This window comes from Lepidochelys kempii, chromosome 9 (genome assembly GCF_965140285.1).
Source record: "Lepidochelys kempii isolate rLepKem1 chromosome 9, rLepKem1.hap1, whole genome shotgun sequence".
In the NCBI taxonomy this organism is placed as follows: domain Eukaryota; kingdom Metazoa; phylum Chordata; order Testudines; family Cheloniidae; genus Lepidochelys; species Lepidochelys kempii.
The window spans coordinates 81,917,213-81,941,268 of NC_136388.1; the positions used below are offsets into that span (position 1 = coordinate 81,917,213).

Below are 24,056 nucleotides of genomic sequence, written 5' to 3' on the forward strand. Positions count from 1 at the left end.
TGTGACACTGGGCCCTGATCTAGCTTTGGCTGCGGGGTCATTTCTGATCTCTTTGGCTTTTCCAGAAAACTCATGTGAATGTATAGACCCTATGTCACACATTCTAACTACAAGCTGGGACGGGATGACAGGGGATGGGTTACTCGATATATTGCCCTGTTCTGTTCATTCCTTCTGAATCATCTGGCACCAACCACTGTCAGAAGACAGAGGCTCGATCCACCATTGGTCTGACACAGTATGGCCGTTAGTATGTTCTTATGCAAGGGACAGACATTTCCTAGGTTCTTAGCACGGCAGAAAGTCCAGAGCTGGCGCTGACTGTATCAAGTCTGGTATATGTTTTCTTTGGCAGAATCATGTGCTCTTTACAGATATAAATTATGGTGATTTGCTTTTCCTCTCTGCCTAATCCCCAGGCCACAGGAGCAGATGCTCAGGAGTCCCTTTGGAGTTCCAGAACAAGTGCACACACACAGCTCAGTCCAGATCCTCAAGATACACTTTCTGTTACTGTCGAGGAGATTTACAGATGTTAATTGCACCCAAGGCATTACTTCTGGATCTCTTCTTCACAAGATAACAGGTCAATTATTCTTTCCCAATGTATTTAGTTTTACATTAACCATAAAGTGTGGGTGAGAAGAACTGGATTGACAGGTCTGTGTCCATGACTTATTATATAGCCCTGTCTGCCACCCATTGTTTAAGAAAGGGAATTGAATAACGTCAGTACTGTGTATTATTACTCTGATTGATGAAGGAGCCATATGTGTGTGTAGATATAGAATACACCTACCAAAGATGGTTGAGCAGATGTGACTCATCCAAGGTCATGCAGCAGGTTAGTGGCAGAACCAGCTACAGAAGCCAGTTCTCCTGATGCCCAGCCTGGCACTCTATTCACCAACGTAGGAGTTGAACCTGGACTTCCCCACACGTTGGAAGGGAAATGGATTTAGGTCCAGAAGGGAAGGAACATTGTGATCATCTACTCTGACCTCCTGCATAACCCAAGCCACAGAACCTCATCCGGTAATTCTTGCATCAAACCCATAACACCTTTTTGAGCTACAGCATACCTTTTAGTAAGCTAGCCAGCCTTGATTTAAAGACTTCAAATGATGGGAAATCCACACATTTGGAGGTAAGTTGTTCCAGGGGTTAAATACCGATCTATAATGTGTAGGGGAAAAAGCTGCATACTCACAGGGGAGTTCAATTTGTGTGACATACGCTGGAGGTCTCATACTGCCAGTACTAAAACATCCTTGGAATTTCTAAATGTTATAGATGACAATCTCCTAACTCAAAAAGTTTTTCGTCTAACATGAGGAGATTCTATATTAAACTACTTCCTGACAGACAAAGAGGAATTGATCACAGAAATAAAAATTAATGGCAACTTAGGTACAAGTGATCATGGCTTGATCACATGTATAATGTGCAAACAAAATAAAACCCAAACCAGTTTATATATATACTTGGTGCTTTAAAAGGACCAGTTTCACAAAGCTGAAACAATTATGAGTCAGATCAGCTGGGAGGAAGAACTTAATAAGAAAAATATGACTGGTAGTTGGGAATTGTTTAAGAACACTTTATTAGATGTCCCAAAATCCACAATCCCACAATTGAAGAAGGCTGATTTAGAAGTGAAGTGAAGGCAGGTATAATTTTTTTATATATATATAAAACAAATTGAAGAAAGGGGAAATTGAAAGTAACGAATATAAATGAGAAGCTAGGAATTACAGAGAATTGATAAGGGAAGCAAAGGGACACAAGAGGAAATCTATGGCCAGCAGAGTTAAGGACAATTAGAAGGAATTTTTAAAGTATATTAGGAACAAAGGAATCCTAACTAGGGTATTGGTCCATTACTAGATGGAAATCATAGAATTTTCAATAATAATACAGAAAAGGTAAAAGTGTTCAATAAAATATTTCTGTTCTGTATTTGAGAAAAATAGATGATGTAGTCATATTATATGATAACAGTCTTTCCATTCCACTAGTATATCAGCAGCTATTAAAATTAGATATTTTTAAAGCAGCAGGTCCAAATAACTTGTATATTCGAGTTTTAAAAGAGCTGGCTGAGGAGCTCACTAAACCATTAATGTTGGTTTTGCAATAAGTCTTGGAACACCAGGGAAATTATAGAAGACTTGAAGGAATCTAATGTTCTGTTAATATTTTGAAAGTGTAAATGGTTTAACCTGGGTAATTATAGTCTGTCAGTCTGACATCGATTCTGGGCATGATAATGGAGTGGCTGATATGGGACTCAATTAATAAAGAATCAAAAGAGGGTAATGCAAATCAACATGGGTTTATGGAAAATAGATCCTGTCAAACTAACTTTATATCTGTTTTGATGAGATTACAAGTTTGGTTAATAATGGTAATAGTGTTGATTTAATATTGATTGATTTAAACTTTACAAAGCATTTGACTCGGTACCACATGCCATTTTGATTAAAAAACTAAAAAGGTATAAAATGAACATGGCATATATGAAATGGATTAAAAACTGGCTAACTGATAGGTCTCAAAATGTAATTGTAAATGGGGACTCAACATCAAACAGGTGTATTACTAGTGGGACCCCACAGGGATTGGCTCTCGGCCCTATGCTATTTAAAATTTTTACTAATAATTCCTTTACAGAGTGACTAAAAGAGTAAATGCAATCCCAAGTAATAAATGATTTCCATTGAAATGCCTTGAGATTATCATCATCATCATCTCTATAATTAGCCTCTCTGATTTTTATTGTTATTGTTATATAAAATATTAATTTGTATTTTTATTCCCATGTCTCCTATGCTCTGTTATCAGAGGTCCTTCTACCCCTGGAATAGCTGTGGCACCTAGATCTCATGGAGACACTATCTTATTATTAGAGAAATAAAATGTAGACACTTTGAATGGTTGCAATGATGAAAAAGTGTAGGTCTATGGGGTGGAATGAAACTGACCAGACTGCTCCTGCGCTAAAAAAAACTTTGCACTCATGCATTGTTGTTTTTAAAAAAATCAAATTTCTGAAATACTATCGGAAATTGCCCTTCATAATGGATGGCATTGAAAATTTGCAGCACTTGTTAGAGAAGGACTGCCGCTGGCTGATTAAGATTATATAACTCCACTACACACACAGTGTGTTAATATGCAGATGACACATTTATTCAAGAAACACAGCCAAGTTACTTTTAATTTGCTTTAATATTTATTTGTTTTAACTTACTACTTCCCATTGCTCAGACATTGGAAAAGTAACAGTTCTGTCCCTCCCGAGCTTTGGCCCCTTGATTTTTGAACAGTGATGTTTTCCCCTGTATGTTTCTTTTAATGGAGCACAGACAGCCTGGCTCCGCTGCATTTACTTCTCTGATTGTGGCACCTTAGAGACTAACAAATTTATTTGAGCATAAGCTTTCGAGCTGTAGCTCACAAAAGCTTATGCTCAAATAAATTTGCTAGTCTCCAAGGTGCCACAAGTCCTACTTTTCTTTTTGCAGACACAGACTAACACGGCTGCTACTCTGAAACTTCTCTGGGTATGTCTACACTACGGAATAAGGTCGAATTTATAGAAGTCGGTTTTTTAGAAATCGGTTTTATATATTCGAGTGTGTGTGTCCCCACAGAAAATGCTCTAAGTGCATTAAGTGCATTAACTCGGCGGAGTGCTTCCACAGTACGGAGGTTAGAGTCGACTTCCGGAGAGTTGCACTGTGGGTAGCTATCCCACAGTTCCCGCAGTTTCCGCTGCCCATTGGAATTCTGGGTTGAGATCCCAATGCCTGATGGGGCTAAAACATTGTCGCGGGTGGTTCTGGGTACATATCGTCAGGCCCCCGTTCCCTCCCTCCCTCCGTGAAAGCAAGGGCAGACAATCGTTTCGCGCCTTTTTTCCTGAGTTACCTGTGCAGATGCCATACCACTGCAAGCATGGAGCCCGCTCAGGTAACCGTCACCCTATGTCTCCTGGGTGCTGGCAGACGCAGTATGGCTTTGCTGCACAGTAGCAGCAACCCATTGCCTTCTGGCAGCAGACGGTGCAATACGACTGGTAGTCGTCCTCGTCGTGTCCAAGGTGCTCCTGGCCACGTCGGCTGGGAGCGCCTGGGCAGACATGGGCGCAGGGACTAAATTTGGAGTGACCTGACCAGGTCATTCTCTTTAGTCCTGCAGTCAGTCCTATTGAACCGTCTTATGGTGAGCGGGCAGGCGATACGGACTGCTAGCAGTCGTACTGTACCATCTTCTGCCAGGCAGGCAAGAGATGAGGATTGCTAGCAGTCGTATTGTACCATCTTCTGCCAGGCAGGCAAGAGATGAAGATGGCTAGCAGTCGTACTGTACCATCTTCTGCCGAGCAGCCATGAGATGTGGATGGCATGCAGTCCTTCTGCACCGTCTGCTGCCAGCCAAAGATGTAAAAGATAGATGGAGTGGGTCAGAACAAGAAATAGACCAGATTTGTTTTGTACTCATTTGCCTCCTCCCCTGTCTAGGGGACTCATTCCTCTAGATCACACTGCAGTCACTCACAGAGAAGGTGCAGCGAGGTAAATCTAGCCATGTATCAATCAGAGGCCAGGCTAACCTACTTGTTCCAATAAGAACGATAACTTAGGTGCACCATTTCTTATTGGAACCCTCCGTGCAGTCCTGCCTGAAATACTCCTTGATGTACAGGCACCCCCTTTGTTGATTTTAGCTCCCTGAAGCCAACCCTGTAAGCCGTGTCGTCAGTCGCCCCTCCCTCCGTCAGAGCAACGGCAGACAATCGTTCCGCGCCTTTTTTCTGTGCGGACGCCATACCAAGGCAGGCATGGAGGCCGCTCAGCTCACTTTGGCAATTAGGAGCACATTAAACACCACACGCATTATCCAGCAGTATATGCAGCACCAGAACCTGGCAAAGCGATACCGGGCGAGGAGGCGACGTCAGCGCGGTCACATGAGTGATCAGGACATGGACACAGATTTCTCTGAAAGCATGGGCCCTGCCAATGCATGCATCATGGTGCTAATGGGGCAGGTTCATGCTGTGGAACGCCGATTCTGGGCTCGGGAAACAAGCACAGACTGGTGGGACCGCATAGTGTTGCAGGTCTGGGACGATTCCCAGTGGCTGCGAAACTTTCGCATGCGTAAGGGCACTTTCATGGAACTTTGTGACTTGCTTTCCCCTGCCCTGAGGCGCATGAATACCAAGATGAGAGCAGCCCTCACAGTTGAGAAGCGAGTGGCGATAGCCCTGTGGAAGCTTGCAACGCCAGACAGCTACCGGTCAGTTGGGAATCAATTTGGAGTGGGCAAATCTACAGTGGGGGCTGCTGTGATGCAAGTAGCCCACGCAATCAAAGATCTGCTGATATCAAGGGTAGTGACCCTGGGAAATGTGCAGGTCATAGTGGATGGCTTTGCTGCAATGGGATTCCCTAACTGTGGTGGGGCCATAGACAGAACCCATATCCCTATCTTGGCACCGGAGCACCAAGCCGCCGAGTACATAAACCGCAAGGGGTACTTTTCGATAGTGCTGCAAGCTCTGGTGGATCACAAGGGACGTTTCACCAACATAAACGTGGGATGGCCGGGAAAGGTACATGATGCTCGCATCTTCAGGAACTCTGGTCTGTTTCAAAAGCTGCAGGAAGGGACTTTATTCCCAGACCAGAAAATAACTGTTGGGGATGTTGAAATGCCTATATGTATCCTTGGGGACCCAGCCTACCCCTTAATGCCATGGCTCATGAAGCCGTACACAGGCAGCCTGGACAGTAGTCAGGAGCTGTTCAACTACAGGCTGAGCAAGTGCAGAATGGTGGTAGAATGTGCATTTGGACGTTTAAAGGAGCGCTGGCGCAGTTTACTGACTCGCTTAGACCTCAGCGAAACCAATATTCCCACTGTTATTACTGCTTGCTGTGTGCTCCACAATATCTGTGAGAGTAAGGGGGAGACGTTTATGGCGCGGTGGGAGGTTGAGGCAAATCGCCTGGCTGCTGGTTACGCGCAGCCAGACACCAGGGTGGTTAGAAGAGCACAGGAGGGCGTGGTACGCATCAGAGAAGCTTTGAAAACCAGTTTCATGACTGGCCAGGCTACGGTGTGAAAGTTCTGTTTGTTTCTCCTTGATGAAACCCCCCGCCCCTTGGTTCACTCTACTTCCCTGTAAGCTAACCACCCGCCCCTCCTCCCTTCAATCACCACTTGCAGAGGCAATAAAGTCATTGTTGCTTCACATTCATGCATTCTTTATTCATTCATCACACAAATAGGGGGATGACTACCAAGGTAGCCCAGGAGGGGTGGTGGAGGAGGGAAGGAAAATGCCACACAGCACTTTAAGCACAGCACTTTAAAAGTTTACAACTTTAAAATTTATTGAATGACAGCCTTCTTTTTTTTGGGCAATCCTCTGTGGTGGAGTGGCTGGTTGGCCGGAGGCCCCCCCATCGCATTCTTGGGTGTCTGGGTGTGGAGGCTATGGAACTTGGGGAGGAGGGTGGTTGGTTACAGAGGGGCAGCAGTGGCAGTCTGTGCTCCAGCTGCCTTTGCTGCAGCTCAACCATACACTGGAGCATACTGGTTTGGTCCTGCAGCAGCCTCAGCATTGAATCCTGCCTCCTCTCATCATGCTGCCGCCACATTTGAGCTTCAGCCCTGTCTTCAGCCCACCACTTACTCTCTTCAGCCCGCCACCTCTCCTCCCGGTCATTTTGTGCTTTCCTGCACTCTGACATTATTTGCCTCCACGCATTCGTCTGTGCTCTGTCAGTGTGGGAGGACAGCATGAGCTCAGAGAACATTTCATCGCGAGTGCGTTTTTTTTTCTTTCTAAGCTTCACTAGCCTCTGGGAAGGAGAAGATCCTGTGATCATTGAAACACATGCAGCTGGTGGAGAAAAAAAAAGGGACAGCGGTATTTAAAAAGACACATTTTATAAAATAGTGGCTACACTCTTTCAGGGTAAACCTTGCTGTTAACATTACATACATAGCACATGTGCTTTCATTACAAGGTCGCATTTTGCCTCCTCCCACCGCGTGACTACTCCCTCAACCTTCCCCCCTCCCTGTGGCTAACAGCAGGGAACATTTCTGTTTAGCCACAGGCAAACAGCCCAGCAGGAATGGGCTCCTCTGAGTGTCCCCTGAAGAAAAGCACTCTATTTCAACCAGGTGACCGTGAATTATATCTCACTCTCCTGAGGATAACACAGAGAGATAAAGAACGGATGTTGTTTGAATGCTAGCAAACATACACTGCAATGCTTTGTTCTACAATGATTCCCGAGTACGTGTTACTGGCCTGGAGTGGTAAAGTGTCCTACCATGAAGGACGCAATAAGGCTGCCCTCCCCAGAAACCTTTTGCAAAGGCTTTAGGACTACATCTAGGAGAACCGCAAATGCCAGGGCAAAGTAATCCTTTCACATGCTTGCTTTTAAACCATGTATAGTATTTTAAAAGGTACACTCACCAGAGGTCCCTTCTCTGCCTGCTGGGTCCAGGAGGCAGCCTTGGGTGGGTTCGGGGGGTACTGGCTCCAGGTCTAGGGTGAGAAACAGTTCCTGGCTGTCGGGAAAACCGGTTTCTCTGCTTGCTTGCTGTGAGCTATCTACAACCTCCTCATCATCATCATCTTCTTCGTCCCCAAAACCTGCTTCCGTATTGCCTCCATCTCCATTGAAGGAGTCAAACAACACGGCTGGGGTAGTGGTGGCTGAACCCCCTAAAATGGCATGCAGCTCATCATAGAAGCGGCATGTTTGGGGCTCTGACCTAGAGCGGCTGTTCGCCTCTCTGGTTTTCTGGTAGGCTTGCCTCAGCTCTTTCAGTTTCACGTGGCACTGCTTCGAGTCCCTGTTATGGCCTCTGTCCTTCATGCCCTGGGAGATTTTCACAAAGGTTTTGGCATTTCGAAAACTGGAACAGAGTTCTGATAGCATGGATTCCTCTCCCCAAACAGCGATCAGATCCCGTACCTCCCGTTCGGTCCATGCTGGAGCTCTTTTGCGATTCTGGGACTCCATCATGGTCACCTGTGCTGATGAGCTCTGCATGGTCACCTGCAGCTTGCCACGCTGGCCAAACAGGAAATGAGATTCAAAAGTTCGCAGTTCTTTTCCTGTCTACCTGGCCAGTGCTTCTGAGTTGAGAGTGCTGTCCAGAGCGGTCATAATGGAGCACTCTGGGATAGCTCCCGGAGGCCAATACCATCGAATTGTGTCCACAGTACCCCAAATTCGAGCCAGCAACGTCGATTTAAGCGCTAATCCACTTGTCAGGGGTGGAGTAAGGAAATCGATTTTAAGAGCCCTTTAAGTCGAAATAAAGGGCTTCATTGTGTGGACGGGTGCAGGTTTACATCGATTTAACGCTGCTAAATTCGACCTAACGTCCTAGTGTAGACCAGGGCTCTGATTGTGTATCAATACCCATCACTGAGGATATTAGCATAGCTCCACCTCCTGGCTATACATAAGAGGGCAGATAATATGGTGGCCTGTCTTTTAAAGGGGCCTCAACCTCATTTGATTAAAGCCAATTTAAAATTATAGCAAAATTAAAAGTTCTGGTTTGGAAATGTTGGCCCTATAATTCCTGCTGAACAGTGATTGCTTTTTCTATTTTGATTACTAAGTAATAGCTGTGGGTTAAATATATATGAGCTAAATTCATCCTTGGGGTAACTTCATTGCCTTTAATTAATGTGGGAAAGACTGAATGGACCCAAGACTTTATAGGGTGCCATTTTCCAAAGTGTTCAGCATTGGCCTAGCTCAGCTCCTATCAAAGTCCATCAGCGGAGTGCTTTGAAATGTCACACCTTTAGAATCCATAGGACATTGTTTATCAGAATCAAATGCTTTTAAGTTGTCAGTTTGTTTTGGCCAGATTACTTGGTAGATTCCCTTTAAAGTTGTCTGTTTATCTCATAGTGAAGACAGTTGCATCAAAATATTACTGTATAATCTTGTGAAACCTGAATAAAATCAGTGCCATTTAGAATTTGTCAAGAAATGTAAATGTATTAGAGTGTCATTAGTACACATTTTATTTATGGTATATGGATAGGGCAATACAGCAACACATTACCTTTCCTTTAAAAGTAAAGGCGATCTCTCGATATGTTCAGGCATTCAGAGATCTAGTGTTCTTACTGGTATTTTTATTCCTGCAGCTCTTGCTCTCTGAACTGAGTGTTCCAATGCTCCTGCCAAGGAATGCTCTGTCACTGTTTCTTCCCCCTCTGCCCCTGAAATCATTTACTCTACTGAGATCATGTATTTGTTGTCTTTGTCAGGCCAGATGAAGTGGCTGTTTTAAGAACAGTTGAAATCTAAAGAGAAAAGCATTGCTAATGACAGTCACAGAGGAAAAAAAAGTAACCACGTGCAAGCATGGAAATTTCTCTGCTGGTAGCCACTTGTTAACATAATCAGTTTCCAAATACTGACAACTTGTGCTGCTTGACCAAATGCAACATGTTGCTTTTGATGTCTGGTCAATGCAACTCTGTTGCTGGGATAAAGTCCGAGTACCAGATCACAGGTCTCTGCTGCTTCAGTGAAAATGAATTGTGTATTCCTCTTAGTCAGACACATCGTGCTGTTAGGCTTCCTAAGAGGTTTGCATAAGATGTTTCTATGCAGTCACTTTTTCATTTCTGAAAAACAAAACAAAACAACATATTTTTGTGGCTGCCAGTAACTTGGTGTAAGAAAGTTCTAGTAATACAAGGAAAGATGAAATTTCTGAAACCAACCACAGTTGATGCACAGCATTGTTCCACCCTAATGACTGTAGAATGGCTGGAGAACTGCTTGCCTTCTGCCTGCCTCTGATAGCCACAATTTGCCACTATTCTTCAGGGACTTTTCCTGGGTCTGATCCAATTCTCACTGAATGCAATGGGAGTCTTTCCATTGACACTACCCTGCAGGAGGCTGGCTCTGGAGCAGAGGGGTTCTTTTTCAGCACCACCCTTTCTCACGTGATAAAACAAGGGAAGCTGGTGAGAGCCAATGTGCCACCTTTTTGTAGCTGCTGTGCTCACTTGGTAAAGCCTGAGTTCTGGAAGCTGCTGTCACTGGGAAATCCTAGTGAGACAATGGCTGATTTGCCTCAAGATGAATATCCACTTGGCTGATGGGTGCCAGTACAAAAACCTGGATAGACAGAGCCTCCACCAACACTTTTAGTTACATGTAGCATTTAATGATACAGTTCTTAAAGGGACACTGTCAGGCTAAAAACATGGGTAAAATCCTACCCACATTGAAGTCCGTGGCAATGAGGCCAGGATTTCACCCCATGTGTTTAAACAGTGTTCTTGAATTGTGTTATTCATGACATATTAGATTATTAGAAGCAGAGAGCTTTCAAAGTCTCCTATCCTTTATGTATTTCACTTAGCTTGGTCAAGGAAAATGAACTAATTGGTTTCCCTTTTGTTCTAGTCAGTTTCATTTTGTGGCTCTAGCACATTAGCTCCAGGCCAAATACTGTGGGGGGAGGGTGTTTAAATCCAATAAAAACCGTTTTTAATTTTTAAAAAAATCGTGGAGACACCGAACTTTGCTGAAAATATCAGAGTCCTAGCTCTATGACCTGCTCTGTAGGCTCCTTCATGCCAGAAACAGCCCATCACCTCACCGTCAGGTTGACATTCATTCTGATCTTCGAAGCCCTCAGTGGGACCCAGCTACATAAATGACTGCATTACTCTCCACCATCCACTAAGACAGCTGTCTCTGGGACAATGCAGCTCATGCCATGAAAGCTGGAGATAAAAAATACTCCATTGAAACGGTTTGGCTGTGAAATGAGCTTCCAGAGAAGATGAGATTAATCCAGTGTCTGGCCACCCATAGGGCATGCAGCAAGACCTTCCTTTTGATAAAGCCAGAATGATTTAGATAAACAAAATATAAAACACACAAAACCCCCGAGGATGAATCAGAGCCTTTTATAACCAGAGAAGGCTCCATGAAGCCAACTTGGGAACCCTTTATGCCAAACTCATTTGACTGAGCAGCTGATGGGTGCTATAGAAAACCAATAGGTTATGGGTGGGTGAGTGAGGGGGTGGGATTTGAAACACAGCCACCAGTGGAAGAATTCCTGATTCAGATCTGGGGGAAGCTGCAGGGACCTGTGGAAGTTAGATGACAACCAAGGGCACTTCATAGATGCCCTGATCTTCAGCAGATCCCACTGCAACCTCCATGCCCCTTCCCTCACAAAATAAAGAATTTGGAGGTTCTCCTCATGAAATTTACCTTCCCCTGGGCCTTCTTCCACACTGACTTTTTACCAAACATACAATTTGGGCCTAAATTAGCCTGCCCTCAAGGTCAGTGGATGAGAAGAGCATGATGTTACTGGACATAATACAGTAATGAAGGAGAGCATCTATTTGTAGGAGCAGCTCTTAATTTGCAGGGCATTTTTTTTTTGGTAACTTCAATTATAAGCAATTAAGCAAGTATCCACCTTTTGCTTTGGAATCACCCGGGGCAACAGCATGGTGGATACTCTAGTATTGGTCTTCAGGGAAATCAACGTCACACATATTTATTCTTGCTTTTCATGACACGCACTATAGAGCTAGAAAGTTTGTAGCATTATTCTAAAAATGTAGTGAGAGAATGCAATGACAATTTTAATATCCAGGGAGAATATAATCATTTCTCCATGGAGCTACTAAGTGTCTGTACAGAACCTAGCACCAGGGAGCCCTGGCTGGTACTACAATAAAAAATAATTAAAATGTATTCCTAATTCAAATGAGTTGACACCTGTTGTCTCCAGCATCATCAGCCCTTGCTTTAGGATGTTACCTCTTTCAGGGTCTACCCTAATTTTAAAGCAACAGTATTTATATATACAACATGATGGGAGGGGTTCCAGGCACAGCAGTAATCCTTTGATGTGATATTGGCTGTAGAAGCTCACTGGTTATTTAGAAGCCTACTGGTGCAATAACCTTGGCAAACAGCCCCGGTACCACTGTGGCCGGCCTCAGGAGAAATGATTCAAACGCAGGTTGAACCTACTTTTGAAATGTGGCACAGAAACAATGGGATTGTTTGCAACTTGAACTCTAAACAGAGAGCCTATTTTTATCATAAATTCTTTCCAGGCCAGCCACTTACAGTCAATTCTGAGCAGGTCCCATTCCATCCAGTGGAGGATGCACAAACCTTCCATGCACAGACATGTTACAGCGCAAACATGGAGTTAAGGAAGAGCAATCTACAAGTGGGAAGGGGATAAAACTGAAGAACCGAAAGCTGGGAGGCTGACAAAAGATGGGGTTCACCATGAGGGTTCTACAGGGAGAAGGAATTCAGGGAAGGGAGAAGATTATTTTTGCTTTTAAATACATTTAAATGTAAACTGTGGAGCAAAATGGGAGTCTGCAGAGGGGCTGTACTCCTGTCCTGTGTGTCAGCGACAATGCCTTGGTGTGCTCTGTTCAAACTCAGTCTGTCTCTCACACAAGCATGGTTCAAGAGCAATGCAGGAACAGTCAGGAATCCATCTCTGACGTGTGGGAGAAAGCAGTCTGTAATGGAAAGTTTATAAGATCCAATAGTCACTGATTTGCAGGCTGGTGGAATGACAGCTCAGCAAGCAAACAAACAAACAAACAAACAAAAAAAACAAAACACAGCAACAGCCAGAAAGAAAGGCTCTTTAAAAACCCAAATCAAGGCAAGGTCACACAAGCAAAACAAACATTTCCTCAGCTGGGGGATCATCCCACTCCTTAGAACCCAGTTAGTGCCCCTAGTCTTCTCTCTCTTCTGTGGCCCTGCCTTTGACTATGCCTCTGCCAGGGGAAGAAACAGGGAAGCAGGAACTGACTCTGTGTGCACTGCTGTGGAACAGATAATTCCACTGCACTCTCTCCCAATTACTTTTCCAGACATCTTTACTTAGTAGGTAAAGAGAGGTAAAGAGAGAGAGAGAGGTAAAGAGAGATCCTGGAGGTAAAGAGAGATCACTATGGGGCTTGAACAGATATCCTTTCAATCTGATAGCAGTCTGATACTGACACAAATGGAAAGGCAAAGAAAGCATAAGGCTTGGCATACACTGAAATATAAATAACTTGAGGCAAGCGGGCTTGAAGACCTACTTTAATACTGACACCTTTGTGTGTAATTATTTAATAAAGGATAGAAATGGGAGGTACTTTTAAAAATTAAATAAATGTAATGCCAAGCACATCCCCAGCAGGTTTCAATCAGCTGTATGAACATGTGGTTGCATGCTGTGACAAAGTGGGAATTCTCTGAAATATTTTTATTATTCCTAGGCATGCCTCAATTTCTCGCCATACTTTGCATTGCTACGCAGTGGGTGCAAAAGGGTGAAAAACCTGCTCTTGACACAGAGCAAGAAACATGATAGGTGTTGTGTCTGGGGTGGACTGAATGGGTTGTTAAAAGACCGGCAGAAGCTGACCTGTATCAATGGAGGGTCTACAAAGTCAATAGAAGCCCCAGTGGAAGCTACTGATACTTAACCCACGAATATCTCCAGCAGGTGGAATCTGTGAACTCAGCAAGGGACTGCAGGAGTTGGACATGGGATGGAAAGGTTTCAGTTGGCCAGGATAAGCGTTAGCTTTTCAAAGAGACTCAGCAGCTCTCACCTGGGACTGACAGAGAGATGGAGAGACAGAGCAAGAAATGGATTCCATGGTAGTTTGGCTAGGTGAAGCACTGGCTTGGCTGGAATGGACTATATCGCAACCTGTATGTCTCTATGCTAACCTAAGGACTTCCCGCTGCTGTGTCCCAGCTGAACAATAAATCCTACTCTGTATTGAAAGGCTGCCAGGTGTCACTGCAAATACTTGCTGAGGTGCATTGGTCCCTGAAGAGTGTAAAAGTCTCTGACCAAGAGTCTCCCACAGTTGGGCTTGCTGGGCAGAGCTCATGGAGTAGGAATGCTCATGAAATAGGAATGCTGGAGCCCAGAGGCCCAGTCTCAGAGGTGGTGAGACCCTGTGTATCCATGACACATGCATATGGCCATGGGAACACAGCACATTGTTTGTGCTTAACAAATAACAAGTTAATAATGTTAATAACTCAGGACTATAGGATCCCCAAAGTCCAAGCCCTTAAGACCAATACATAACTCCTTTAGCTCTGCTTAAGCATCAGGCTCTTAACCTTGCAAGGGGCCAGCCACTAGAGGGATACATGAACACATGCACTCAGCTCATTTATTACACAAGTTCACAAAACTTTTCCATTTTAAAAGACGCTGGCAAGTTAAAAATTATATTTTAAAAAACAACAGACAACTAAATCAACATCCTGTGTTACATTTTGCCCTCTGTTCTATTTCTTTACTTTCTGTTCTTCACTCATCTTGGACAGTGAAAATAGATGCAGAACTGCCACTTTTGTTTACAGTCAGTTTTGCTTTATGGCTCTCATCCATAGTCCAAAGCTGAAATGTTTTGGCTGCAAACACAGCAGGGGAATGCTTGAATCCAAACATAAATCTGTTTTCACTGATTTTTATTTGTTTGTATTCATTTCCTGGAAAATGTTTCTGGTAATATTATGTATCCTAAAACTTTTGCTTAACAAAACATGAGTATTTGCCTGTGTCTTATGGTGTCTCACAAAGATACGGAAAATAATGTTATATCCTAAGGATACCCAGAACTATCTGTATTGATCGTGAATGCAAGTACCTCTTCACTTGGAAAACTTAGCACCACATGGCTACTTTTCACTTAGGGTGGGGCTAGTTAGGCCCTGATCCTGCAAAGGGATATCCAATCCCATTGAAGCCAATGGGACTCAGTAAACGTCCATGTTTGGGGATCCCTTTAAAATACTGGGACTGTAGGCCCCAATCTTGCAAATGGCTCCATGAGAGTGGACCATGTGGTACTGGGATCTGCACCTTTAAGTGGTTTAGCTTCTCAGATAGGAAGTGCGTGGGATCAGTGCTGCAGAACCCCATCTTCAGTGATACAGAGGCAACTGGAACTGCATTATGGAATCCAGATGATCTCTTTCAGGCTCCTTGGGCCCAGAGTGATTGCTGGACACTACATGGTACCAGGAATAAACAGAAATTAAAGAAAATAACTGGAGTGGAAGAATGGAACTGCTAATGGCTACATCAGAGCTGAAACTCTGGAAATAGGGCAGACAACTGGAAGACAGTTAAATAGGGCTTCACTCTATATCTGCAAGCAATGGGTGCCCATGAAAGGAAGCAAATCAGAAGGCAGCCTTATTTCTGACACAGCAGGTTCTGGGGCACTTGATGTGTTTAACTCAGTTAACTCAGGAACAAGAGGCTAACCACGAAAACTTGTGCAGTACTGCACTCCAAGCAAAAATGAAACCTATTCAGAGCTATGTTTTTGACAAAAAGGTACAAAAAGAAATTACGTGGTGCCAGAAACAGTGATATTGACACTGAAAGAAAAGTCACAGGTAGTGAAAGATAAATGGATAAAACTCAGGGCTTATAGTGGTGAGTTGATTCCCACTAAAGGAATATGCGAATTTGATGGAAGGGTAAATAACGAACTGGAACAGATACAATCTGTAATAGTATAAGTGAAAAGAACATCCAGTATTAGGTTAAAAGTATGCCAAGTCCTTGCTCTCATCAAGAGAGTGTACTCACCGGTAGGGCAGGGGACCAAAGCAATAGAGGAAGAGTTTGAGGACATCTTCAAGGGGATACAGAACAGAGCTGAAAGAGCCCAACCGCCTCACCCTTCACGCTTGTGAGAAAGTTCCTTTCATCTTAATCCATTTATTCATGTCTGAATATTAGTGTCACTGTAGCTGAATTTTTGGAAGCCTTCATGATCCATCGCTAACTCTGAGCATTCAGCAGTGATCTGCAGCACACCATCCATTCATCTCCTTGCTGGTCATCTCCTACTACGAAGACTCTCCATTCCTTCCATAATAACTTTATCAAGATTATTTCCATCTCTATGGCTAATGTCATTAAAGTACATAAGTTTGCAGCTGCTGATTTCCGACATTAGAGTCTGCTTCTCTCCAATAATATTTCTAATATAGACATTCATCTTTTTTTTCTGTCCAGAAAATATGCAAGAGTCTTTGCCAGCACCGTATTTCAAAAGCTTCAGTTTTCTTCTTGTCAGCAGCAATAACGTCCCACAATTCACATCCATAAATTGCTATGGAAAAAATTCAGTTTTTCACCAGGTGCACTTTCATGCATTTTGAGATGTTTCAGTTTTCCACACTTTCCTAAGGGAGGCCCCAGCTGAGCCAGCCATCCCTAAAAAAGAGGATGAAAAAGAGATGCCAGGTCATCTCATTACGCTGGGAATCATCGAACTGATAGAGTGGGTATACTTGTTGGGTCATGGTAAAAAAAAAATGGCCCCAAAAGAATTAACTAATTATGTAAAAATGGAACATTTCCACTCCCTACAAGGGGAGAAATTTAGGAGGAGATGGCTTCTGCCAAGTATTTTTCTATACTGGCTGTTTAAGCAGGGTTCTGGCTGGCACCCTTAGAAAAACAGCGGCCACGTCCATGCACAGCACTCACGTCAGCACTCCCTGTTTCCACAGACTTCCATTTCGGTTGCTTCACCAGAAAACACAACAAATTTCTGATAGTAGAGAGGATACTAAAGTCTACACAGCTGCTGTCTTGTTCTGGAGGAAAAAAAATACGAAGTGCCTTACCAGAAGGTCCAGGCAGCTCTGGAAAGAGCAATTGCTGCTGGGTTAAAGCTAAACAAACAAAAATGTAAATTCCACTCCACAAAAATAACATACATGGGCGAGAACCTAACACGGCACGGTATAAAGGTGGAGAGCGGTAAGGCTGAGCCACCACCAACACGCCTGCCCCAACAGACAAGGAAGGGGTACAAAGATTCCTTGGCATGGTGAACTGTGTAGGGAAATTTGTGCCTAATCTAGCTGCTCAAACCAGCAACCTGAGAGCACTACGATGCAAAGACGTCCAATGAACATGGACTACAAATTTTAATAAAGGATTCGAGAAACTGAAGGACTTAATTAAAGAGGTCCCAGTCCTGAGGTACTATAATAGGAAGTGCAAAACTCAGTTGTCCACAGATGCCACCAAGGAGGTATTAGCACGGCCCTCTTACAAACAGCATGGTCAAAACAGGAGACCAATGGGTGATGAATGAGACCTGTTCGCTGAAACTGACCATCAGTTACTTATTGCCATTGTCAAAAGAACACAGAGGTTATTTTTTCAGCTATAAATGTATGTTTTCCAAATCAAATTCATATCTGGGAGAGATCGGGGCTGCAGATATACTCTCTAGAGCATTTGACAAAAGTGCAAGGGTGCAAAGTCCAGAGCTAGAATTTGTACGTGTCAATCTGATTAAAAAACCTGTCCAGTCTCAAACAAAATGTGGTCTGTGATTGCCAAAGCAACAGCTCAGGCTAAGACCCTGCATCAAGTGATTAAGGCTCTTATCATAGGGCAGCCCCTATCACCAATTAAGGGGGGGAACTCTCAGGCCTACCTGGGATTTTGTTGACACCATCTTTGTTTAAAGATGGCGATCCCTCCGGTGTTACAGAAAAGTACAATAAAAAGGATACATGGATGTCATTTAGGGATTGACAAATCTAGGAAAAAGGCTAGAAACATTTTATATTGCCCTCAAATAAACAGTGACACTGAGAAACCTGTCAAGGCTTCTTGCATATGCCAAAAATAAGGCCAAGTCAACCAAAAGAGCTCATTGTGGTAGCTCAGGAAAAACTGGCCCTCTGGGGAAAAGCAGATGTAGATTTGTTTACACTGATTGGAAAAAACTATGTACTTATTCTAGATTATTATTTTCACTTCTCTGAGATAGCTTTACTCAAAGACACTATAGCTAAATAGGTGATTGTGCATGTCAAGTCTATTTTTGTTAGACATGGTATACCTGACATAGTAACATCTGACAATGGGCTGCAATTCAGCGAGCATGAGTTTAAATAAGGGGTCCTCAAACTGGGGGGTCAGGACCCCTCAAGGGGTTGCAAGGTTATTACATGGGGGGTTGTGAGCTGTCAGGCTCCACCCCAAGCCCCGCTTTGCATCCAGCATTTATAATGGTGTTAAATATATAAAAAAGTGTTTTTAATTTATAAGGGGGGATCGCACTCAGAGGCTTGCTATGTGAAAGGGGTCACCGTACAAAGGTTTGAGAACCACTGGCTTAAGTAGTTTGCAATGAGGTTTGGGTTTAGACATGTAAGTGCTAGCACACTGTCCCGCATCTATTGGTTTGGTGGAAAGTGGTGTTAAAATAATAAAGCAACTACTGAAAATGACTGCAGAGTTAGAATGTGAGCTGTACGTAGCATTGTGAAATGAAACATGGTTTGTCACCTGCAGACTTTTAACAGAAAACTGAGAATGGGAATACCTGTAATGATAGATGCAGTGTAGTTGTAGCCATGTTGGTTCAGGATATTACAGAGACAAGGTGGGTGAGGTAATATCTTTTATTGGACCAACTTCTGTTGGTGAAAGAGAAGCATTCAAGTTCCAGAGAAGAGCTCTGTGTAAGCTTGTCTCTCTCACCAGCAGAAGCTGGTCCAATAACAGATATTATCTCACCCACCAGCTATCTGTAATGACAGACACTGATAAAACCAAACAAAAAAAGCAGCATGTTTTGAGATCCTGGGCTCTTGCCACCACTTCATGAACAAGACAATATCCATGATGTTACATGAGGTTGCCCTGAAGTCTTATGATTGTCACCCCAGACAGCCATATGCTGAGGGGGAATGGGTTACACCTTCCCCTGCTTCCGGAAGGGAGGGAGAGAGGGGCCCTGAGTTTTCTGTTTTTGCCTGAAGGGCTCAGTTAGGCAACAATCAGATCAGGACAACAAAGCTCCAGGACATAAAACTGCCTGAACAAATGGACTGGAATTTCAAAGGAGATCCACATGTCGAAGCAACAGTGCAAAGCACTTCAGAGATCAACTGAACATCGTTAGTAAACTTAGTTAGTAGGTCACATATAAGTATTTGAAATTGTGTGTTACACAAAGGTTAAGTGTTACTATTATCAAGTTTTGGCTGGGAAAGGAAACTGTAATGTATTGGGGACTGTATCTTTAAGAGGTTTAGCTTCTTAGACAGGAAGTCCAGGGGAGGAGCACTGCAGAGGGCCATGTCTGTGATGAAAGGCAGCTGGAACTGTGTCTGTCACTGTATAAGGAAAAGGCTCTCACCCAAGCACTTTGGCCCCAGAGTGCTGAACACTAGAGACCCGCACACGTGCTCCGAGTCCAACGAAGTCAAGGGGCTCTGTGCTGGTTCACGGAGCACATAATCACTTGCAGGAGTGGGGGGCTTAGGTTGGTAAGCTCACTGGCTCAGCGGCCTGTCAGTTTTAGGGATTTCTATGTCTACATTTGCCCTACTATCTAGGCACGAGAACGAAGATAGGGTCTGATCCGTGAATCCTTATGCTGAAAAGTAACTTTCCTGATGTGAGTAGTGCTAATGGACATCATGTGTGTAGCTGTTTGCTGTATGAGGCCTACAGCATCTATGGTTGCCTCTATAGGCCATGAACACCCATGTGGCACCGTATGGAAAGTGGCAAAATAATAACAATCACTTGCTGTAAGTCCAGCAGCCAGTAACTTGTGCCTCAAACCCATCTGCTGGGCTGGCCCCTAACACAACTCACTTGCCCCTCCGTGCTGCAGCCTCTCCACCGCCCCCATGCACGGGGGGTAGGAACTGGGGCTCTCAGGGAGGATTCAGCTGCAGATAGTGGCGAAGGCACAGTGCCCTGCCCTGGCAAGGCATAGGCCTCCTGTGGTGAGGTGAGGGTTTACCCAGCTGGCAGGGGCGGTGACTTATATGGGCCCGTGGTGCCCGTGCTCCAGGAATACTCAGGCCTCGACTCCACCAATGTTTGGGGCCGGGTCTCTCCCCCAGCCCCGCCTGCTGCCCCCACACAATTTAAAAGGAACCGGGGGCCCCCAGCCACCACCACCACCAGCAGCGCAGTGGGGCTAAGGTGGCTTCCAGCCCGCCCTCGCTCTGTGCCACTCCCTAAAGCAGCCAGCATGTCCCTGCAGCCCCGGGGCAGGGGTGTCTCCGCATGCTGCCTCCACCTTCAGCACCGACTCCCCAGCTCCCATTGGCCAGGAACTGTGGCCAATGGGAGCAGCAGGGCAGTGCCTGCGGTCAGCGGCACACGGAGACCCCCCAGGCCCCGCCACCTAGGAGCTGCTGCCAGAGGAGTGTGCGGGTCGCTTTTGGGAGCCGCCCGAGGTAAGCGCCACGCCCCTCACCCTCCCTCACACCCCAACCCCTTGCCTCAGCCCAGAGCCTGCACCCAAACTCCCTCCCAGAGCCTGACCCCTCACCCCTCCCACACCCAAACTCCCTCCCAGACCCTTAGGCAGGGGTGGGACTTGGACCCCTTTTGGGCACCACCAAACATTATACAAACGTGCCGCCCTACCAGCTGGCTGCCCCGGGGGAGGGGAGTCTTGGCAGCCCCTGCGGTGGCTCGGGGCCCTGCAGCTCTGCGCTCCACCAACAATGCCCTGATTGACTCCAAAGGGGGAGCCGCTGCCAATGAACTGCCCTAGGCAGGGCGCACGGTCGGAGGCGTTTGAGGGCCGGGGCAGCCGAATTACACCCGTGGGGAGGAAGGGGGGGGGGTTGTTTTTAAAGCCCGTCTCTTCCCCCGCCCCCAGCAGCAGCGAAGGGGGTGGGCTGGGCGGACAGGCACAGCGCTGCTCTCTGCAGCCCGGGGGAGGGGGCGCTGGCCCCTTTGCTCTCTACGTGGGGATTCACCGGGCGCGCTGGGGAGCGGGAGCGAGCGGATCCCGGGGCTCGGCGCGCCTGGGTCGGACGCCGCCCGCCGATTCCTGCGTTGTTTACCGTGCGAGGGGAGGCAGGAAATCAGGGCGGGGGAAGCTGGGCTAGGAGACCCCCGCCACGTGAATATCAAGGTCCAGGCACAGACTCGGATCCGCCCGGCGGGGCTGAGCGGGGGGGGGGCTGGCCTCGGTTGCCGGCTGAGCCCGACCCCTCTCTCCGCGCTGCGGGGGCGGAGGGTTTGTGTCCCGCGGCTTCCCCCGCCCCTCTCCAGGCCGGGCCCGGGCCCCTCACGCGCTGACCGGCCCCGTCTCCCCGGCCTGCGGCAGCCGCCGCCGCTGAAGGGCGCTGCGCGGCGGCGCCCGGGAGATGGAGGAGGATACAGCGGGGGGCGGAGAGGCGGGGAGGAGGCAGCCGCCGGCGGCGGCGGCGGGCGGAGGAGGAGCGGGCGAGCCGAGGGATGACAGGGGGAGCGGAGCGGGAGGAGGAGAGGGCATGTGGGACCAGCTGCTGGACGGGCTCCGCAGCCGGGATCCGACAGGCAGCGGCGGCGGCAGCAGCCCCTGCCCCAGCCCGGCCGAGATGGCGCTGCACAAGCAGGAGCAGGCGGTGTCCGAGGCGAAGGGGCCCAAGGCGGCGGAGGAGGATGGCGAGGCAGCCGGGGCCAGGGGGCTGCAGGGGGCCGGGCCGGGCTTCCAGCCTCCCGAAGGCGGCTTCGGCTGGATCGTGGTCTTCGCCGCCACCTGGTGCAACGGGTCCATCTTCGGCATCCAGAACTCCTTCGGGATCCTCTACGTGATGCTGCAGGGCGACCTGGGCGGCGGCGAGAAGGACCCCACGCTGGAGTTCAAAACAGGTGAGAGGGCGGCGGGGCCCCCCTCCCCGAGACCGGCCTCTCCCCGGCCCCGCGGGGCTGCGGGCGGCGTCCGGGGTGGCAGAGCCGGGGAGGGCGAGGTGGCAGACTGAGGGATAAGTGGCTTGCACAAAAATCACCCCGTAACCAGATCTAAGATCTTCCCGGGCCTGGCACCAGCAAAGGGAACTGTATGTAACTTCGTCTGGTGTCCGTGAGCCACACAGACCCCGGCGGGGGCAGGGGTGCCCTAGAAACGCCACTGTAAAAGTGTCTTGTTTAAATAGGAAACATCAGACTGTCTGCTGTAGGAGCAAGTTCCAATCCAGGCTGTCACTCCTGCAGTGCTCCTGCCAGCATCGGTGCATTGGGAACTCCCCTTTCTGCTGCTTGGCTTTGGTTGGTTTATATCAGAACCTGCATGCTGTTTAAATCTAGGTGTCTCCTTGCAGCAGCTGTAACTTGGGGGAGAGGGAGGCAGCTTGGGTTATAATCTATATATTAAATGTCTTCCATTCCTGCAAAGATATCCCCAGGGAAAGAATCAGGAAAACCAAATCAAATAGGAAAGCTCCATTGCTGTCCACAGTGAAACAAACATTTCCAGAAAGAGGAAATCCTTGGAAATATTTTACTACCGGGCATAGGCAACATATTACGGTTGCATAAGTATTTTCATTCTGACCCTTTGTTTTTTCACTAGTTTAGAACTTCCACCTTTGGACTGAATTACCAGGCTTGTTCTGTGCCCAAAGGTGAATCTTTTTGGAAAGTTTCAGTTCTCCTCTCCCACCCACAAAAGCAAAACAAAAATCCCAAAAACAGTTTAGTTGTTTTTTTGGGGGGGGGTTTGTGGGGTAGCAGAAATGTATATTGTCTGCATTTATATTAAAAAATATTCTGACACTGTGCAGTCAAATAGTTCTGTGTTTCCTCAGGAACACAGGAATTGTTACTAGCTTTCTTCTTTCTTAAAAAGAAAAGCCAAAACTAAAAACCCTGCCTAGGAAGTTTTATTAAAAAAAACCCTGTTGAGACTATAGGATTGCGCTGAAGCACAAAAAGATCAAAATGATAAAGTTAAGGTTGCACATGTAACATGCCTTGTGCATATCCACTATGTGACTGTAATTAAAGATTTCTCAAATATAACAGGTTTCAGAGGAACAGCCGTGTTAGTCTGTATTCGCAAAAAGAAAAGGAGTACTTGTGGCACCTTAGAGACTAACCAATTTATTTGAGCATGAGCTTTCGTGAGCTACAGCTCACTTCATCAGATGTTTACCGTGGAAACTGCAGCAGTATTTTACAATCTTATGTGTAGAACAATGTGCATGCCACTGTTCTGCACATTAAAGCAATGGTCTACACAGACCATTAAAGCAATTTATATGAAGAGTGTACCATTAACTGTTCTTACACAACATACTACAGAATAAAAGGGAAACTTAGCTGACACATATAGGCCATCTGATTTTTTTTCCCTGCCAGCTAAACAAGCTTTTTAACTACCTCCTTTGAATTGCACCCCAGGAAGGCTGCTGACAAACTGCCTTAGTCCTGTAAAAATGCCTGCTAGTAACTTTAGTCACCTAATTTCAATAGGGATGTTGACCTAAGAAAAGTTAGTAGCAGGATGAAGTGTTTTCAGGATTGTGTTGTCTAAAGATAGAAAAGAGTCTGTACCTTAATTATTTATTTGTTTGTATTATGGTAGCAGCTACAGGCCCCAGCTGAGATTGTGGTTGTATTGTGCTAGGGACAGTCCCTGTCCCAAAGCTTATACTCAAATAGACAATACATACAAAGCGTGGGAGAGGAAACAGAGACTTAGAGAAGTGAAATGACTTGCGTGAAGTCTCCCAGCAGGTCAATAGCATAGCTGGGAATAGAAGCCAGATCTCCTGACTCTCAATCCAGTGGCCTATCCTCTAGAACCAGTGTTTCTCAACCTTTTTGATACCAGGGACCCGCTTGTTGCCGTCCTAAACTGTGTCAAGGAGATCTGAGGGACCGGCACTTGTCCATGGACTGGTCGTTGAGAAACACTTCTCTAGACCACATTGCACTGATGTGCTAGATGATTGACAATGAATGTACAGGAATTAAAGAAACTACAAGATGCTACACCTCTTAGATTCTAGAATTAACAGCATGATATTGTTGAGAAATAATATAATCATGTAATTAAAGATCGTAACATAGTACATATCCACATGGCGGCAGAGTTAAAGATGTATGGACAATCTTCGCATTGTCACTTCTAAGCTATTAACAGAACAATGTTAACATGG

General features: G+C 45.9%; 2 protein-coding genes across 3 annotated transcripts in view; one reads left to right on the forward strand and one right to left on the reverse strand.

Annotated features, from left to right (window-relative positions):
* Nucleotides 1–6,306: 6,306 nt before the first annotated feature.
* Nucleotides 6,307–21,293, reverse strand: LOC140917724 (uncharacterized). 2 transcript variants are annotated; one of them, XM_073361107.2, is made up of 3 exons: nucleotides 20,973–21,293; nucleotides 7,508–9,697; nucleotides 6,307–6,919 (listed from the first exon to the last, which is right to left on the reverse strand). In XM_073361107.2, exons 2-3 carry the CDS (start codon nucleotides 8,088–8,090, stop codon nucleotides 6,399–6,401), a joined length of 1,104 nt encoding a protein of 367 aa, XP_073217208.2. In that variant the 5' UTR covers nucleotides 8,091–9,697; nucleotides 20,973–21,293; the 3' UTR covers nucleotides 6,307–6,398. The 2 variants fall into 2 exon arrangements, with proteins under 2 accessions (XP_073217208.2, XP_073217207.2); XM_073361106.2 differs by lacking the exon at nucleotides 20,973–21,293 and adding an exon at nucleotides 20,548–20,872.
* SLC16A2 (solute carrier family 16 member 2) overlaps nucleotides 20,782–24,056 on the forward strand; it is an 87,077-nt gene continuing 83,802 nt past the window's right edge. Inside the window, exon 1 of the mRNA XM_073361105.2 lies at nucleotides 20,782–21,765. Coding sequence (XP_073217206.1) covers nucleotides 21,279–21,765 — 487 coding nt within the window. The 5' untranslated portion in view covers nucleotides 20,782–21,278. The remainder of the gene's footprint in view (nucleotides 21,766–24,056) is intronic.